At 37.9% G+C, this 19,794-nt stretch overlaps 1 protein-coding gene across 6 annotated transcripts in view; it reads left to right on the top strand.

Moving 5' to 3' along the window:
- Positions 1 to 2,795: 2,795 nt before the first annotated feature.
- Positions 2,796 to 19,794, top strand: part of DMXL1 (Dmx like 1) — a 133,100-nt gene continuing 116,101 nt past the window's right edge. For 3 of the 6 annotated variants that reach the window (XM_070374102.1, XM_014476728.2, XM_070374105.1), the window contains exon 1: positions 2,798 to 3,368. In XM_070374102.1, the coding sequence (XP_070230203.1) occupies positions 3,282 to 3,368 (87 nt within the window). In that variant the 5' untranslated portion in view covers positions 2,798 to 3,281. Of the gene's footprint in view, positions 3,369 to 19,794 lie in introns of all 6 variants that reach the window. The other 3 variants (XM_070374103.1, XM_070374101.1, XM_070374106.1) reach the window with 2 other exon arrangements.

Genomic DNA, 19,794 nt, shown 5'->3' with positions numbered 1-19,794 from the left:
ATCTGCTGTACATCAAAAATAGGGTGTTTAATGGGCAGTTTTTTTCTGAATAAGATGCAAAGGATTACCCTCACTTTTCATTAGTTGTTGTACTATCGTCCCATAGGTTCGGATACAGGCCAAGATGGCCTCAAAATATTTATGGCATTTCAGACATCACTGAAAAATTTTATTTGGACTGAGGTTTGACACTATATGGAACACTTTAGAAAAAATATGTCAAAAGGTTAGGTTTATTTAATAATAGTAATAATAATAATAGTCTTCCCTGTGGGGTAAAGACTTAACCTTCCACTGCAGGGCATGAGTTTGATCCCCTATTGGGGAACTAAGAAGCCTCATGGCCAAAATACCAAAACTTCAAACAGTATTGTATCAAAATCAATAAAGGCTTTCAAACAGTCAAAAATCTAAAAAATATTAAGAATAACAAACATCTATTAAATTCTGCCTATGTGCTAAACACCGTGCTCATTTAATCTTCATGATAATCCTTTGAAGAATGTCTATTAATATCCCCACTTTACAGATAAGAAAAGTAAAGCACAGAGAGATTAAGTTACTTGTCTAAATGAGTAATTAGGGAAGGAGTCAAATTCCATCTATTTCTAGGATGAAGGAATTTAATAAAAACTAACAGATGTTTATCAGGAATAAAAATGCCAAGCAAAAAATTGATGATAAACAAGTTAAACTTGCTAATTTTACAGATGAGGAAAACGGTCTTAAAGTTCATGAGACATTTTCCATGGTCATACAGCAAATGAGAGATCAAGAGTAGATCTCAGATTTCCTAACTACTAGGTCCCTTACTTTCTTTCATTCTTTTAATCTTTCATTACATACTTTTTAAAGTATGCCTTTTAAAACCAGAAAATAGGCAGAATAGAGCGAGTAAACATGTTAAACTTTGGGCTAGATACAGAATTTATATGAAACAGAGAAAAATCTTGATTTAAGATCTAAAATATAAAATTAACTTAAAGGCATTTTAAATAAAATCTGAATTAATAATTAAAAAACAAAATGTTACACCTCAATAAAATAGTATTTTTTAAGACAATTTAAATTTTAAATCCCTCCTTTTTATGAGGAGACTGGGATAAATAATGGAATTCATTTACATCTTTCAAATTTAAAAAAGGGAGATGGCTCTTTTAGACTTTTGTTAAAAATATTTTTTATTATAGTTGATTTACAATGTTGCATTCCTTTCTGCCCTATGGCAAAGTGTATCATTATATAAATACATATATCTACTTTTTAAAGATTTTTTTCTTAAACTTACTTTTAAAGTAAACTTTTAAAATTGCAAAACAAAGTATATGCACATTGCAAAACACAAGGAAAGCAAAAAATAATAATAAAATTACCAGTACTCTTCTCATCCAACTATTAGTGTGAAGAGTTTTTTGTTTGTTTTTACCACCAGAAAAGGGTATAAAAATCAAAATCGGTTTCAGTTCAGTTCAGTCGCTCAGTCGTGTCCCACTCTTTGCGACCCCCTGGACTGCAGCATGTCAGGCTTCCCTGGCTATCCACCAACTCCTGGAGCTTACTCAAACTCATGTTCACAGACTCTGTGATGCCATCCAACCATCTCATCCTCTGTCGTCCCCTTCTCCTCCCGCCTTCAATCTTTACCAGCATCAGGGTCTTTCCAGTCAGTCAGTTCTTCGCATCAGGTGACCTCTTTGTTTACTGGGAAGTTCTTATTTACATTCACTCTTTTACCCTTTACTGAACACCTAGATCGTAAAGTACACTTTGCGCTGGACACTGGGAATACACGACAGCTTGTCTCTTAAGGGGCTTACGATACATGGGCGGAGACAAAAACAGATGTTTATCAATACAAAACTTGTGTCAAAACACAATGAGTTGAATCTCACAGTTGAGATTATGACACTAATCACTTTGGAATTCTTAGATTTTTCCGAAATACCAGCTAAACGCAGAGCTGGTGCAGTATTATTATTACCACAACTTAAAAACGAATGTTAAGTTGAACTTTGGTGAAACACCTCATTTTAGCACTTGTCAAGTGTTTTCCTTTTTAGCGAAATGGAAACGCGCGTCTGGCCGGAGTTACTACTGTGCGGGTCAGAGAAGCCGCAGGGTAGTACCCATTCAGTAGTATTCGTGGGCCGCCCAGAGGAGCGGTGTTTGTTGGGACTTGTAGTTTCTACCAGGACTGGGGACACCGCAAGTGTATTTATAATGTACTTCTCCCTTTTAAGCTTTCTGGTCCAACAGTCAGAATAAGCCCTAACCTAAAGCATAATTTGACAGCCCTTAACCTTATCCTGGAAAATCCCACGGACGGAGTAGCCTGGTAGGCTACGCAGTCCATGGGGTCGCTAAGAGTCGGGCACGACTGAGCGATTTCACTTTCACTTTTCACTTTCATGCACTGGAGAAGGAGATGGCAACCCATTCCAGGATTCTTGCCTGGAGAATCCCAGGGACAGAGGAGCCTAGTGGGCTGCCGTCGATGGGGTCGCACAGAGTCGGACACGACTGAAGCGACTTGGCAGCAGTAGCAGCAGCAACCTTATCCAAGGCTCTTTATGTTTTTACTAGGCTCCTGACGTTGAACATTCAAACGCACAGCGTCCCTCACAAACCTTTAAGACATTGGTCTATCCTTAGCAGTGGGTGGAGCCTTAGATGGGCTAGAGCTCGGGATTGGCCAACATCTCCCTGGAAGAGGCGTTTTCCTCTTGCTGTTCTGTCAGCCGTGGTAAAAAAGTGATTCCTTTACTGCAGTATTCCTTTTCGCCCCGAGAATCTCGCGATATTTCGGCCAAAGGGACCTAGCGACGCGTAGGGAGCCGCCGAGGCCATTGGGGGTGGCGGGCATCGGAGCCTGCAAGGGCCAGGTCAGGTGGGGAGGGCGAGTGCGTGCTGCTTGCGACACTTGGGCTCGGTCCGGGCCAGCCACCCAGACCTCAGGGAAGTGTTGTGGACGGCGTGGCCCTCCTGGCCGGTGAGTCGGCCGGGGGTCGCGGCCGCTGGGTCGACCCAGAGCTTCACCTGGGCCCGCGTGGACTGTGACAGGTGCGCAGACGAGCGCGGCGCTCCGCCCGCTAGCTGGCCCGCCCCCTCCGGGCCTCACAGGCCGGGGCTCGGGATGAGCTGCGGGCCGCAGCTGAGCGGCTCTGGCTTCTGGCGCCTGTCGCTGCAGAACGGCCGCCGCCCGTGAAGGAAAGGGAGGGAAGCGACCGCTGACCCCGGGCATGAGCCGGACACGACGTCAGTTGCTGGACTGAGGCGCAGACATGAACCTGCACCAGGTGCTGACCGGGGCCGTGAATCCCGGCGATCACTGCTTCTCGGTGGGCAGCGTCGGCGACCAGCGCTTCACGGTGAGTGAGGGAGGCTCCCTCGTCGCCTGTGGCGAGTCCGCGCCCCTGAGTCAGCCGGTCTCGGCCCAGAGCAGCGGGCGGAGGCCCAGAAAACCTCGTCGCCCTTGCGGGGGTCCCCCACGTCCCACGGGGAGGTCCCCACTCTTTAGGGTCGGCAGACCTGGCCTTTGAGAACGGAGGCGGCAACAGCACTTTGGTCATTGAGCTACTTAATGTTTACAGAGACTACACTCGGAAGCTAGAATGTTTTGTAGGATATTTTTCAAGTTTTAATCTGACATCTTTGGGTTGGGGTGGTTTAACAATGTCGTTTCTGTGTAATGTGTGTGGGGGCTTTTTATTGTTCAAGTCCATAGGCTCTTAATTGTTAAGTTTAGAAATAGCTGGGATTAGTTTCATTTCTTCCTCTGAGTTAAAGTCAAGTTTTTGTAGTTATAAAGAGTGGGTGTCTTAAAAAAAAAAGTTAAAACAGTTACTAATTGTTTGCTGTCAACAATTAGCGCGTACAGTGCTTTTCATTTAGTTTTCTTTAAGTTCACTGGGAATAATTTTGGGAAGAGAAAACTATTTTTGTTAATGGTTCAGTCCTGCCATCCTTGCACTCAGTATTTGAGTGTAGAAGTCCTGGGAGACTTGTATTTATTTTAGATTGTTCGTATTAATTACCAAAAGTTGGATTACTGTTTTTCAGTAAAACTCCTCTTTCATTTCTAGTAGTTCCATGTTAAAGTTTAAATGGAAGTGTCGTATTTTTCATTTGTCTTCCCCAGATAGTGAAAGGAGGGCCCCAAACTTTTGCTTCTTACCAGAATATTGACATTTTCTTCCTTAACTATAATTTTTTAAAGAATTTTCTGTAGTTATTATAATGATTTCAAGCTTTAGATCAGCATTGCACATAATAGTCTATGTCTAAATATAGGGCTCATGATTTTTACTACAACTTGGATAGTTACTAAGCTATCTCTTAATAGTTGTGATTAAGTTACTTAATTTTGCATGTATAAATGAAGCAAACTGAACAGCTTAATAGATACCCCAGGTTTTCTTTTTATCCATTTTTGACTATTTTTTGTCATATTTGTCAGTCAATAAATAATAGAAAAGAACCCAGTAATCATTATTTAATATGGTGTAGTCACTTAGTACCTGAATTTGCTTTTAGTGCCAACCAAGTACTTTGCTTTTGAATAGTCTGTTCCTTCCCTGTAGAGTGACTCATATATGCCTTAAATTGCACTTGACACTAGGAATTTTAGGGATTCTAATTCTAAATGTTAACCTTGCTTCAGTGCTCAAAGGAGAGAGTGAACTCTGAGGGTGGTAGAGGGCCACCAGAGTCTCCCAGCAGTTGAACATTACTGTTGCTGTTCAGAAAATAAAGATCATCATAAGGAAATGTTTCTAATGGGAGATTTTTGGATGGTAACATTTCATTCTCTTGACATCTCCTAAAGTTATATGAATGCTCCTCTAATGTAAATTCTAACAACCTTATCTGAGAAGGCATTCAGAATCTATTAATATGTAAGCAGTGGTGTGAACTTCAAAGTATACAGTATGCTGACTTATTTATGCACCTAGATGGCCAAAGTGTTTGTAGAATTTTGGTGAATGCTTCTGTTATTTTAAAGGAGAGGTGAGTTAATGTGTCAAAGATGAGAAGAATGTCCTATGCCATCATGTAGCTTGCTGCTCAGGTTTACTGAATTTTAAAGTGTTTCCATAGACCAAGCTTTAATCACCTCCCACCAAGCCTCTTGTAGATTTCTCTCAGATCTCAGGAATCAGTGCAGTAAATAAGGTGAAAATAAACATTTTGTTGCTGTTATTTAGTATGAAGAGATCCCAGGTTTCTCTAATTCTGACGGTAGTTTATTAACAATCATCTTTTTTCCTTTGCAGCTAATCTACCTTGACTCTTTAACATTAAATTGATTTGTTATAAACTAGATTTCTTGCCTTCAGTCTTCTGGATACTATATACGTCTTAAATTTAATCTCTCTTGAAATTATCCTTTTTTCTAAAAAGTAGAACCTCTTGTTTACTCCTTGAATTTTGTTTTTAACCTCTTTTGATTTTGGCTTTTTTTTTTTTTTCTTTTCATAGAAAGAGAACAAACATTAGATGGTATATGGTATGTGCAGACTAAAAATCTTTCCCTAAATTCCAGTTTTACTTCACCTAGGGACATGAAATCTTCCTCTTATAGGCCCATTTGAAGAATTATTTTGTTTCTCCTGTTAAATTATACCTTCTCTAAAGACAGATTTAATGTTTGTAATTCCTCTCTTCTCATGTTTGCAGATAACTTATTTGTTCTTATTTTAAAAGATTACAAGAGATGAGATCCTGTTTTCTGAATATAGCCTGACAGGCTTTAAATTGAAATAAAATTGAATGCCTTTTCTCATGGATTCTAGATTTTAAAATATGACATTTCCAATATAGTTAATATATATGAGACACTTTTTTTTGCTACTTAAACTGGCATCAAACTATTTTGATTTTTCTGTTAATAGGAAAACTTCCAGTAGGCAGTGACCGTGTCTGTTGCACTTCGAAGCACTTTATTTGCACTTTCATTATATTAGTAACCTGTTTTGCCTTGTGTATGTCTTCCAGAGTTTCATTGTGAGTGCCTAGAACAGTGATTGAAGTACTGGTGTCACCTAATACTAGTATCATTATCTGAATTCGATTTCCAACCTAGTCCTTACAGTTAGTTATATATCCATGGGGAAATTCTTTTACATCGTTTGAGTTTCTTTTTTTTTTTCTTATCTGTAAAATGAGGCTAAGGAAGGCATATTCATAGGGTTGTTACATGAAAAACTGTTAAGTTCATTGCTTGCTACCTGTAAAACTCTTAAAAATGTCAGTTATTATAAAGGCTAAACTCATAGTGCCTAGATTGAATACTAATTAAATCGATGAATAATAGTAAAGAAATCTTACTGCTATATAGTTAAAAATTGCAGTTTTAAGAAATATTTTTAATCATTTAGATTTGAGTTCAAATAAAATACCTCAATTAAAGTTAAAAAAATTTTTTTCAATATCAGTTATTATGCATTTTACCCTAAATATCAGATGAACAAGCAGGAGAAATTTCAGGTATATTAGCAAAAATTCTTTAGTTTTTCTGTACTTACATGAATTCTTCCTTCATTCCTTTTTCCTTGTTAATTTCCTACAGTCTTTAGAGTGGAAGTATATGAGCACCTGGCCCTAATCTGTTGAAGACTTTTGTTTTTAGAAAAAAATATTTGTTTTTCATAGTTAAAAACAGGCATAGTTAGTTAGATCTGGTTTTCTAATATATCTGTGCATGCTAGTGATATGTGCTTTAATATATAATAGATTATCTGTACTTAGAGTTGAAATTGTGTTTTTACTGAAATGGAAAGGGAGATAATTTTCAAGAGACAGATTGTGTTAATATTTAGGACTTCCTGTCTCTAGTTTGTAATTTAAATACCTTGGCTATATGAGGAATAGCAAACAAATAATAGCTCCAGACTCTTTTGTGTTGGACAACTCAGTGTTCCCAACCAAAGGGACCCAGATTAGAAGTCAAAAGACTGACTGCAGCTATCTGGATGTTGGTAGAGAAATGGAGGCTGAATTAGCATTCTCCTTCAACTTTCTGTAATAGTAAGCATCCTTTAGTTTAAATTTTTGTTTTGTTCACTGTAGGGAAGCCTTTATAGGAAGTTCTTTTCTTGGAGAAGCATGTGAATGGAGAGAATACAGGAGCGGAAAGTTTGATAATGTATGTATCTGGAGAGAGAATGATTTTTGTGGTACTCATAGGCCATTAAAGGTAAAAATTAGACTTTAAATATTTGGTTTATTTTAAAATATTGTATTTTAAGTAGTATTAAGTAAAAAAAAAGTAAAGTCTCTCAGTCGTGTCCGACTCTTTGTGACCCCATGGACTGTAGCCTACCAGGCTCCTCTGTCCATGGGATTTTCCAGGCAAGAGTACTAGAGTGGGTTGCCATTTCCTTCTCCAGGGGATCTTCCCGACCCAGGGATCGAACCCCAGTCTCTACCATTGCAGACAGACGCTTTACCATCTGAGCCACCAGGGAAGTTGAATTCTTAATGTTGTGTTTTAATAAATGAGAATAATATTAATTACAATATGCCAGATATAAGTCATTTAACCAGGAAGTATACCAGGAAGAAATTCTTCTGATATGGTTGGTTAAAATAAAACAGTGAAAACAGGAAATCTAACTGTTATACAGAAATCACAGGATTTCCTTATTAGAATGCTGACTTGCAACCTTGTGTAATTTTTAAAATTTAGAATATTCGAGACGGTTGTCTGCCAAACTAAAAGTTAAAAATCATGTTTGTTGTATGCTAAATAGCATGCATATGAACTCAGTTTTTTCTTTGCACCTTGTTTAGCCTCAGTTAGTAATCGTGATATTACATGTGCCTAATAAAAGGATTTTCATTTGTCAATTTAATTTTCATTGCTTAGTAATAGGTTATTCTGATTACAGATCTTTTGATAGAAGCAGCTAGTGTATCAATTGTAATATATGCATATTACTTTTGAAACTTGGATAGCATGGCAGTTTATTTGATAAACCAGTTCTGTTCTTTTAATTATTGTTTTAATAATAATAGGGCAACTTGAAGTTTTTAGAACCATTTGTTTTGTAAAAAATCTATGAAACTGTAGATTTTGGTTTAAAATATTATGTATAGTATATTTTTTTTTCTTTTATTTTTTAATTAAAAAAAATCACATGCTCCCCATCCTGAACCCTCCTCCTCCCAACCTCCCCATACCATCCCCTGGGCCCTCCCAGCGCACCAGCCCCAAGCATCCAGCATCGTGCACTGAACCTGGACTGGCATCTCGTTTCATACATGACATTTCACATGTTTCAATGACATTCTCCCAAATCTTCCCACCCTCTCCCACAGAGTCCATAAGACTGTTCTATACATCAGTGTCTCTTTTTGCTGTCTCGCACACAGGGTTATCGTTACCATCTTTCTAAATTCCATATACATGCGTTAGTATACTGTATTTATGTTTTTCCTTCTGGCTTACTTCACTCTGTATAATAGTCTCCAGTTTCATCCACCTCATTAGAACTGATTCAAATGTATTCTTTTTAATGGCTGAGTAATACTCCATTGTGTATATGTACCACAGCTTTCTTATCCATTCATCTGCTGATGGACATCTAGGTTGCTTCCATGTCCTGGCTATTATAAACAGTGCTGCGATGAACATTGGGGTACACGTGTCTCTTTCCCTTCTGGTTTCCTCAGTGTGTATGCCCAGCAGTGGGATTGCTGGATCATAAGGCAGTTCTATTTCCAGTTTTTAAGGAATCTCACACTGTTCTCCATAGTGGCTGTACTAATTTGCATTCCCACCAACAGTGTAAGAGGGTTCCTTTTCTCCACACCCTCTCCAGCATTTATTATTTGTAGACTTTTGGATCGCAGCCATTCTGACTGGTGTGAAATGGTACCTCATAGTGGTTTTGATTTGCATTTCTCTGATAAAGAGTGATGTTGAACATCTTTTCAAGTGTTTGTTAGCCATCTGTATGTCTTCTTTGGAGAAATGTCTATTTAGATCTTTGGCCCATTTTTTGATTGGGTCATTTATTTTTCTGGAGTTGAGCTGTAGGAGTTGCTTGTATATTTTGAGATTAGTTGTTTGTCGGTTGCTTCATTTGCTATTATTTTCTCCCATTCTGAAGGCTGTCTTTTCACCTTGCTAATAGTTTCCTTTGATGTGCAGAAGCTTTTAAGTTTAATTAGGTCCCATTTGTTTATTTTTGCTTTTATTTCCAATATTCTGGGAGGTGGGTCATAGAGGATCCTGCTGTGATGTATGTCAGAGAGTGTTTTGCCTATGTTCTCCTCTAGGAGTTTTATAGTTTCTGGTCTTACGTTGAGATCTTTAATCCATTTTGAGTTTATTTTTGTATATGGTGTTAGAAAGTGTTCTAGTTTCATTCTTTTACAAGTGGTTGACCAGATTTCCCAGCACCACTTGTTAAAGAGATTGTCTTTAATCCACTGTATATTCTTGCCTCCTTTGTCAAAGATAAGGTGTCCATATGTGCGTGGATTTATCTCTGGGCTTTCTATTTTGTTCCATTGATCTATATTTCTGTCTTTGTGCCAGTACCATACTGTCTTGATAACTGTGGCTTTGTAGTACAGCCTGAAGTCAGGTAGGTTGATTCCTCCAGTTCCATTTTTCTTTCTCAAGATCGCTTTGGCTATTCGAGGTTTTTTGTATTTCCATACAAATTGTGAAATTATTTGTTCTAGCTCTGTGAAGAATACTGTTGGTAGCTTAATAGGGATTGCATTGAATCTATAAATTGCTTTGGGTAGTATACTCATTTTCACTATATTGATTCTTCCAATCCATGAACATGGTATATTTCTCCATCTATTAGTGTCCTCTTTGATTTCTTTCACCAGTGTTTTATAGTTTTCTATATATAGGTCTTTAGTTTCTTTAGGTAGATATATTCCTAAGTATTTTATTCTCTTCGTTGCAATGGTGAATGGAATTGTTTCCTTAATTTCTCTTTCTGTTTTCTCATTATTAGTGTATAGGAATGCAAGGGATTTCTGTGTGTTGATTTTATATCCTGCAACTTTACTATAATCATTGATTAGTTCTAGTAATTTTCTGGTGGAGTCTTTAGGGTTTTCTATGTAGAGGATCATGTCATCTGCAAATAGTGAGAGTTTTACTTCTTCTTTTCCAATTTGGATTCCTTTTATTTCTTTTTCTGCTCTGATTGCTGTAGCCAAAACTTCCAAAACTATGTTGAATAGTAATGGTGAAAGTGGGCACCCTTGTTTTGTTCCTGACTTTAGAGGAAATGCTTTCAATTTTTCACCATTGAGGATAATGTTTGCTGTGGGTTTGTCATATATAGCTTTTATTATGTTGAGGTATGTTCCTTCTATTCCTGCTTTCTGGAGAGTTTTTATCATAAATGGGTGTTGAATTTTGTCAAAGGCTTTCTCTGCATCTATTGAGATAATCATATGGTTTTTGTTTTTCAATTTGTTAATGTGGTGTATTACATTGATTGATTTGCGGATATTGAAGAATCCTTGCATCCCTGGGATAAAGCCCACTTGGTCATGGTGTATGATCTTTTTAATGTGTTGTTGGATTCTGATTGCTAGAATTTTGTTAAGGATTTTTGCATCTATGTTCATCAGTGATATTGGCCTATAGTTTTCTTTTTTTTGTGGCATCTTTGTCAGGTTTTGGTATTAGGGTGATGGTGGCCTCATAGAATGAGTTTGGAAGTTTACCTTCCTCTGCAATTTTCTGGAAGAGTTTGAGCAGGATAGGTGTTAGCTCTTCTCTAAATTTTTGGTAGAATTCAGCTGTGAAGCCGTCTGGACCTGGGCTTTTGTTTGCTGGAAGATTTTTGATTACAGTTTCAATTTCCATGCTTGTGATGGGTCTGTTAAGGTTTTCTATTTCTTCCTGGTCGAGTTTTGGAAAGTTGTACTTTTCTAAGAATTTGTCCATTTCTTCCTCGTTGTCCATTTTATTGGCATATAATTGTTGATAATAGTCTCTTATGATCCTTTGTATTTCTATGTTGTCTGTTGTGATCTCTCCAGTGTCATTTCTAATTTTATTGATTTGATTTTTCTCCCTTTGTTTCTTGATGAGTCTGGCTAATGGTTTGTCAATTTTATTTATCCTTTCAAAGAACCAGCTTTTGGCTTTGTTGATTTTTTGCTATGGTCTCTTTTGTTTCTTTTGCATTTATTTCTGCTCTAATTTTTAAGATTTCTTTCCTTCTACTAACCCTGGGGTTCTTCATTTCTTCCTTTTCTAGTTGTTTGAGGTGTAGAGTTAGGTTATTTATTTGACTTTTTTTCTTGTTTCTTGAGGTGTGCCTGTATTGCTATGAACTTTCCCCTTAGGACTGCTTTTACTGTGTCCCACAGGTTTTGGGTTGTTGTGTTTTCATTTTCATTCGTTTCTATGCAAATTTTGATTTCTTTTTGATTTCTTCTGTGATTTGTTTGTTATTCAGCAGCGTGTTGTTCAGCCTCCATATGTTGGAATTTTTAATAGTTTTTCTCCTGTAATTGAGATCTAATCTTACTGCATTGTGGTCAGAAAAGATGCTTGGAATGATTTCTATTTTTTGAATTTACCAAGGCTAGTTTTATGGCCCAGGATGTGATCTATCCTGGAGAAGGTTCCATGCGCTTGAGAAAAAGGTGAAATTCACTGTTTTGGGATGAAATGTCCTATAGATATCAATTAGGTCTAACTGGTCTATTGTATTGTTTAAAGTTTGTGTTTCTTATTAATTTTCTGTTTAGTTGATCTATCCATAGGTGTGAGTGGGGTATTAAAGTCTCCCACTATTATTGTGTTATTGTTAATTTCTCCTTTCATACTTGTTAGCATTTGTCTTACATACTACGGTGCTCCCGTGTTGGGTGCATATATATTTATAATTGTTATATCTTCTTCTTGGATTGATCCTTTGATCATTATGTAGTGACCTTCTTTGTCTCTTTTCACAGCCTTTGTTTTAAAGTCTATTTTATCTGATATGAGTATTGCTACTCCTGCTTTCTTTTGGTCCCTATTTGCATGGAAAATCTTTTTCCAGCCCTTCACTTTCAGTCTGTATGTGTCCCCTGTTTTGAGGTGGGTCTCCTGTAGACAACATATGTAGGGGTCTTGTTTTTGTATCCATTCAGCCAGTCTTTGTCTTTTGGTTGGGGCATTCAACCCATTTACGTTTAAGGTAATTACTGATAAGTATGATCCCGTTGCCATTTACTTTATTGTTTGGGGTTCGAATTTGTACACCATTTTTGTGTTTCCTGTCTAGAGAATATCCTTTAGTATTTGTTGTAGAGCTGGTTTGGTGGTGCAGAATTCTCTCAGCTTTTGCTTATCTGAGAAGCTTTTGATTTCTCCTTCATACTTGAATGAAATCCTTGCTGGGTACAATAATCTGGGCTGTAGGTTATTTTCTTTCATCATTTTAAGTATGTCTTGCCATTCCCTCCTGGCTTGAAGAGTTTCTATTGAAAGATCAGCTGTTATCCTTATGGGAATTCCCTTGTGTGTTATTTGTTGTTTTTCCCTTGCTGCTTTTAATATTTGTTCTTTGTGTTTGATCTTTGTTAATTTGAGTAATATGTGTCTTGGGGTGTTTACTTGGGTTTATCCTGTTTGGGATTCTCTGGGTTTCTTGGACTTGGGTGATTATTTCCTTCCCCAGTTTAGGGAAGTTTTCAACTATTATCTCCTCAAGTATTTTCTCATGGTCTTTCTTTTTGTCTTCTTATTCTGGAACCCCTATGATTGAATGTTGTAGCGTTTAATATTGTCCTGGAGGTCTCTGAGATTGTCCTCATTTCTTTTAATTCGTTTTTCTTTTATTCTCTCTGATTCATTTATTTCTACCATTCTATCTTCTAATTCACTAATCCTATCTTCTGCCTCTGTTATTCTACTATTTTGTTGCCTCCAGAGTGTTTTTAATTTCATTTATTGCATTATTCATTGTATATTGACTCTTTTTATTTCTTCTAGGTCCTTGTTAAACCTTTCTTGCATCTTCTCAATCCTTGTCTCCAAGCTATTTATCTGTGATTCCATTTTAATTTCTAGATTTTGGATCAATTTCACTATCATTATTCGGAATTCTTTATCAGGTAGATTCCCTATCTCTTCCTCTTTTGTTTGGTTTGGTGGGCATTTATCCTGTTCCTTTATCTGCTGGCTATTCCTCTGTCTCTTCATCTTGTTTAAATTGCTGAGTATGGGGTGTCCTTTCTGTATTCTAGCAGTTTGTGGAGTTCTCTTTATTGTGGCTATTCCTCACTGTGTGTGGGTTTGTACAGGTGGCTTGTCAAGGTTTCCTGGTTAGGGAAGCTTGTGTCAGTGTTCTGATGGGTGGAACTGTATTTCTTCTCTTTGTTCAGTCGCGCTGTGGGGAGGGAGGGATGCTGCAAGCAAATAACACTGGCGTGCGCTCGCAGTGCCTCAGCCACACTGGGTCTGCCCCGCTCACTGCGCGCGTGTAGCCTCCCTGCCCACACTGCTCGGGCTCTAGGTTGTTCCGCCGGGAACAATCCAAGGCTGGCCCTGGGTTGCATGTACCTCCCAGGTCCAAGCCGCTCAGGTTCAGGCACTCGGGTAGTCCTCAGAGGCGCAGACTCAGTTGGGCCTGAGTATTGTGCTCTTCCCAGGTCCGAGCAGCTCAAGTGATGAGGTGTTTGGCGGCGCCAATGCTGCGACTTATCGCCTCCCGCCACTCGGTTATCTGGGCGCAAAACCGGCGCACCTTCTTAGGCAGATGTTAACCGCCCAGACCCCAAGAAGTTTTAGTTAGCAAAAAGCCTGCTTACAGTTTTATAGATAATGTCTCTCTGGGGCTGCGATTGCCCCCTTCCGGCTCTGGCTGCCTATCACCGGAGGGGGAAGGTCTGCAGCCGGCTATCTCTGTTCAATTCTTTGTTCCGCACGGGCCTGGCGGTCTTAGGTTGGGGCTGGCTTTTCGCGTAGTAGATATCCCACAGTCTGGTTTGTTAGCCCAAATTATTTCGCTCAGATAGTGCTCAGGGTATTCAGGCCAGATTCTTACTCTAAGCGATGCAGCCTGCGCTGCGCTGCTGTATAGTATATTTAAAACCAGGTAGATTAGTAGAGATGGATTATTTTTAAATCATACATATACAATTTTGTTTATTTTTTCTTTAGTTTGTTAATGTGTGAATTATTAATACGTTAAGCTTTAAAAATTGAAGTATAGTTGATTTACAATATTGTGTTACTTTCAGGTTTACAGCAAAGTGATCTGGATTTATATATGTGTATATATTATGATTATTTTTCCATTATAGGCTATTATAAGACATTGAATATTATTCCCTGTATTAAATAGTAAATCCTTATTGCTTTTCTGTTTTCTGTTTAGTAGTTCATGTCTGTTAATCCCATCCTCCTATTTATCATTTGCCCCCTTCCCTTTTCCTTGCCTGGCGTGCTGTAATTCGTGGGGTCGCAAAGAGTCGGACACGACTGAGCGACTGAACTGAACTGAACTTTTCCTTTTGGTGACTCTAAGTTTGTTTTCTTCATCTGCGCGTCTGTTTCTGTTTTGTGTGTAGATTGATTTGTATAATTTTTTAAATTCCACATATGAATACTATCACACAATATTTGTCTTTTTTTCTCCCTGACTTCACTTAGTGTGGTATTCTCTAGATCCATTCATGTCGCTGCAAATGACAATATTTTATTCTTTTTATGATAAGTCCATTGTATATATGTACCATGTCATCTTTATACATTTATCTGTTGATGGACACTTAGGTTGCTTCCATGTCTTGGCTGTTTAAATAATGCTGCTATGAACTTTGGGTGCAGAGCCCATTTTAAAGTTTGTTTTCCCAGTTTGGTTTGGTGTACTTAATGCTTATTAACTTGCCGTGTTGTGTAAACTCTAGTGATTGAATTAATTTTAATAATCTATTTAAAATATCCATAAGATGCGTCTATTTCAAGTGATTTTTGCATGATACCCAGTTTGGATTATCTGTACAGGTTCACCTCGCTCTGTTTTTTTTCCCCTAAGCGTTATTGAGATACAATTGGCATTAACATTGTGTAAATTTAAAGTATACAATGTTATGACTTGATACACATACATATTATAAACTATTTACCACAATGAGATTAGTTAACATATCCTGTACCACACATAATTACCACTTTGTTGTTAAGATGAAAACATTAAAGCTTTATTCTAATAGCAACTTTCAACTGTACAATATAGTATTGTTAGCCATAGTCACCCTGCTATACATTAGATTCCTGGAATTTACTCATCTTATGACTGAAAGTTTGTATCCTTTGACCAACGTCTCCCATTTTCCCACCCACAGCCCCTGGCAATCACCATTCAATTCTGTTAGTAAAATATTTCTATTAGTAAAACTGTTTTTAGATTCCACATATAAGTGGAATATATATGTACAGTATTTGTCTTTCTCTGACTTAGCATAATGCCTTCAAGGTTATCACAAGTGGCAGGGTTTTATTTTTTTGTGTGTAACCGAATAATATTCTTTTGTTTTTGTGTATGTGTATAAAACATATTTTTTAAAATCCATTCATTCACTGATGGACACTTAGGCTGTTTCCATATCTTGGCTTTTATGAACAATGCTGGAATGAATATGGGAGTGCAGATATCTCTTATAGTGATTTCACCATCTTTGGACAAGTTGAATTGGTGGAACATATGGTGGTTTTGCTTTTAATTTTTTCAGGACTCTTCCATACTGTTTTTGTTTGCTTGCTTGTTTTTGTTTCTTTTGCCTGTGCAGTGTCTTCATTGCTGTGGGTGGGCTTTAGCTAGTTGCAGCGAGTGGGGACTACTCTCTAGCTGCAGTGCATGCACTTCTCATTTCAGTGGCTTCTCATTGTGGATGTGGGCTCTAGCGTGCACGGGCTTCAGTAGTTGCAGCACGCAGTCTCAGTAGTTGTGGCGTTTGGACTCTAGAGTGTGGGCTTCAGTAGTTGTGGCCCATGGGCTCAGTAGTTGGGGCCCACAGGCTTAGTTGCTTTGTCACATGTGGAATCATGTGGGCCGGGGATTGAACGTGTGTTCCTGCATTGACAGGCAGATTCTTAACCCCTAGACCACCAAGGAAGTCCTCTTCCGTATTGTTTTTCACAGTGGCTATGCCAGTCTACATTCTCACCAAGAGTACACAAGGATTCCTTTTCTTCACATTTTTACCAACACTTATCTTTTATCTTTTTGATGATAGCATCCTAATGGGTGTGAAGTGATATCTCATCCAGTTTTGATTGGCATTTCCCTGATGATTAGTGATATTGAACGTCTTTTCATGTACCTATTGGTCATCAGTACATCTTCTTTGGAAAAATGTCTGTTGGAGTTCCCTGCCCATTTTTAATTGGATTGTTTTTGCTATTGAATTATGAGCTCTTTCTATATTTTAGATAATAACTTTTTATCAGATAAAGTTTGCAAATACTTTCTCCCATTTTGAAGGTTACCTTTTCATTTTGTTGATGGTTTCTTTTGCTGTGCAGAGAAGCCTTGCAGTTTAGTGTAGTCTTATTTATTACTGCTTTTATTGCTTGTGCTTTTGGTGTTCCATTAATCATCACTGATTGCCAAGGAGCTTTCCCCCTATGTTTTCTTCTAGGAGTTTTGTTTCCAGTTTTATTTTTCAAGTTTAAGTTTTTGATTCATTTTTGAGTTTATTTTTGTGTGTGATGTAAGACACGGGTTCAATTTCATTCTTTTTGCACAGGGATGTCCAGTTTTCCCAGTGTCAACTTATTGAAGAAACTCTCTTTTCTCTATTGTATATTCTTGGCACCTTTGTCAACAATTAATTGACCATATATGTGTAGGTTATGTCTAGGCTTATGATTCTGTTCCTTAGGTCTCTGTGTCTGTTTTTATGCTGATACCATATTGTTTGGATTATTATAGTTTTGTAATATAGTTTGAAATCAGGAAATGTGATGATTCCAGCTTAGTTATTCCTTAAGATTGCTTTGGCTATTTGGGGTCTTTTGTGGTTCCATTGTGAATTGTAGGATTTTTTTTTTCCCCCTGTGTGAAAAATGCTACTGGAATTTTGATAGAAATTACATTGAATCTATAAATGGTTTTGTGTAGTATGGACATTGTAATGATATTAACTTTTCTAGTTCGAGAACAAAAGACGTCTTTTCATTTATTTGTGTAATCTTCAGTTTCTTTAATCTGTGTCTTGATAGTTTTCAGTGTCCAAGACTTTTCACCTGGTTAAAGTTTTTCTAAAGTATTTTATTCTTTTTGATGCTGTTATAGATTGGATTGTTTCCTTAATTTCTTTTTTGAATAGTCTATTGTTAGTGTACAGAAATGCAGTTATTTTCTTATGTTGATTTTGTGTTCTGCAACTTTGCTGACTTTGTTTATTAGTTCTAAAAGTTTTTTGGTAGAGACTTCAGGGTTTCTATATGTAGTATCTTGTATTCTGAAAACAGACAATATTATATCTTCCTTTCTGATTCAAATGCATTTTATTTCTGTTTCTTGCCTAATTACTCTGGCTGGGACTTCCAATATTAGGTTGAATAGAATTGGTAAGTGTGGGCATCCTTGTCTTGTTCCTGATCTTAGAGGAAAGCTTTTAGCTTTTTACCATTGACTGCATTAGCTGTGAGCTTGTCATATATGGCTTTTATGGAACCATCCTGCATCTCAGGGATAAATACAACTTGATTATGGTGTATGATCTTTTTAGTGTGCTATTGAAATCAGTCTTTTGCATCTGTTGAAGATTTTTGCATCTATATTCATCAGAGAAATTGGCCTGTAGTTTTCTTGTAGTGTCCTTGTATAGCTTTGGTATATGTAAAACTTTGGTGCCAAAGTTTTTTCCTTCTCAGTCTCCAAGGCTGAGAATATATTAGTCATATTCTGTGTTCATAAATTACTTAGTATTTTCCTGCCTTCTTTCTTTCAGTGTAGATGTAGTATTTGTTTGTAATGTAGTTAGTTCATTTGTTCCCCCCACCCATTCTGATTGCTTTATTTATGATGTTAATAAGTTTCAGAAATCATAACTAGCATCCATTGGTAGATGAATGAATAAAGAGGATGTGTGGGCGTATGGCTGTCTGGGGAGGCCTTACAAATAGCTGTGAAAAGAAGAGAAGAGAAAAGCAAAGGAGAAGAGGAAAGATATAAGCATCTTTGGCATGCTTTGGAACATCTGAATGCAGAGTTCCAGAGAATAGCAAGAAGAGATAAGAACGCCTTCCTCAGCGATCAATGCAAAGAAATAGAGGAACAACAAAATGGGAAAGACTAGAGATCTCTTCAAGAAAATTAGAGATACCAAGGGAACATTTCATGCAAAGATGGGCTCAATAAAAGACAAAAATGGTATGGACATAACAGAAGCAGATTAACAAGAGGAGGCAAGAATACACAGAAGAACTGTACAAAAAAGATCTTCACGACCCAGATAATCACGATGGTGTGATCACTCATCTAGAGCCAGATATCCTGGAATGTGAAGTCAAGTAGGCCTTAGAAAGCATCACTATGAACAAAGCTAGTGGAGGTGATGGAATTCCAGTTGAGCTATTCCAAATCCTGAAAGATGATGCTGTGAAAGTGCTGCACTCAATATGCCAGCAAATTTGGAAAACTCAGCAGTGGCCACAGGACTGGAAATGGTCAGTTTTCATTCCAATCCCAAAGAAAGGCCATGCCAAAGAATGCTCAAACTACTGCACAATTGCACTCATCTCACACACTAGTAAAGTAATGCTCAAAATTCTCCAAGCCAGGCTTCAGCAATACGTGAACCGTAAATTTCCTGATGTTGAAGCTGGTTTTAGAAAAGGCAGAGGAACCAGAGATCAAATTGCCAACATCCGCTGGATCATGGAAAAAACAAAAGAGTTCCAGAAAAACATCTATTTCTGCTTTATTGACTATGCCAAAGCCTTTGACTGTGTGGATCACAATAAACTGTGGAAAATTCTGAAAGAGATGGGAATACCAGACCACCTGACCTGCCTCTTGAGAAACCTTATATGCAGGTCAGGAAGCAACAGTTAGAACTGGACATGGAACCACAGACTGGTTCCAAATAGGAAAAGGAGTACGTCAGGGCTGTATATTATCACCCTGCTTATTTAACTTATATGCACAGTACATCATGAGAAACACTGGACTGGAAGAAACACAAGCTGGAATCAAGATTGCTGGGAGAAATATCAATAACCTCAGGTATGCAGATGACACCACCCTATGGCAGAAAGTGAAGAGGAACTCAAAAGCCTCTTGATGCAAGTGAAAGTGGAGAGTGAAAAAGTTGGCTTAAAGCTCAACATTCAGAAAACGAAGATCATGGCATCCGGCCCCATCACTTCATGGGAAATAGATGGGGAAACAGTGGAAACAGTGTCAGACTTTATTTTTTTGGGCTCCAAAATCACTGCAGATGGTGATTGCATCCATGAAATTAAAAGACACTTACTCCTTGGAAGGAAAGTCATGACCAACCTAGATAGCATATTCAAAAGCAGAGACATTACTTTGCCAACAAAGGTCCGTCTAGTCAAGGCTATCATTTTTCCAGTGGTCATGTATGAATGTGAGAGTTAAGACTGTGAAGAAGGCTGAGCGCCGAAGAATTGATGCTTTTGAACTGTGGTGTTGGAGAAGACTCTTGAGAGTCCCTTGGACTGCAAGGAGATCCAACCAGTCCATTCTGAAGGAGATCAGCCGTGGGATTTCTTTGGAGGGAATGATGCTAAAGCTGAAACTCCAGTACTTTGACCACCTCATGCAAAGAGTTGACTCA

This window comes from Bos mutus, chromosome 7, assembly GCF_027580195.1.
Source record: "Bos mutus isolate GX-2022 chromosome 7, NWIPB_WYAK_1.1, whole genome shotgun sequence".
Classification (NCBI taxonomy): domain Eukaryota; kingdom Metazoa; phylum Chordata; class Mammalia; order Artiodactyla; family Bovidae; genus Bos; species Bos mutus.
Note: the sequence above shows the minus strand (reverse complement) of the source record. Positions and strands in the feature narration are given on the sequence as shown.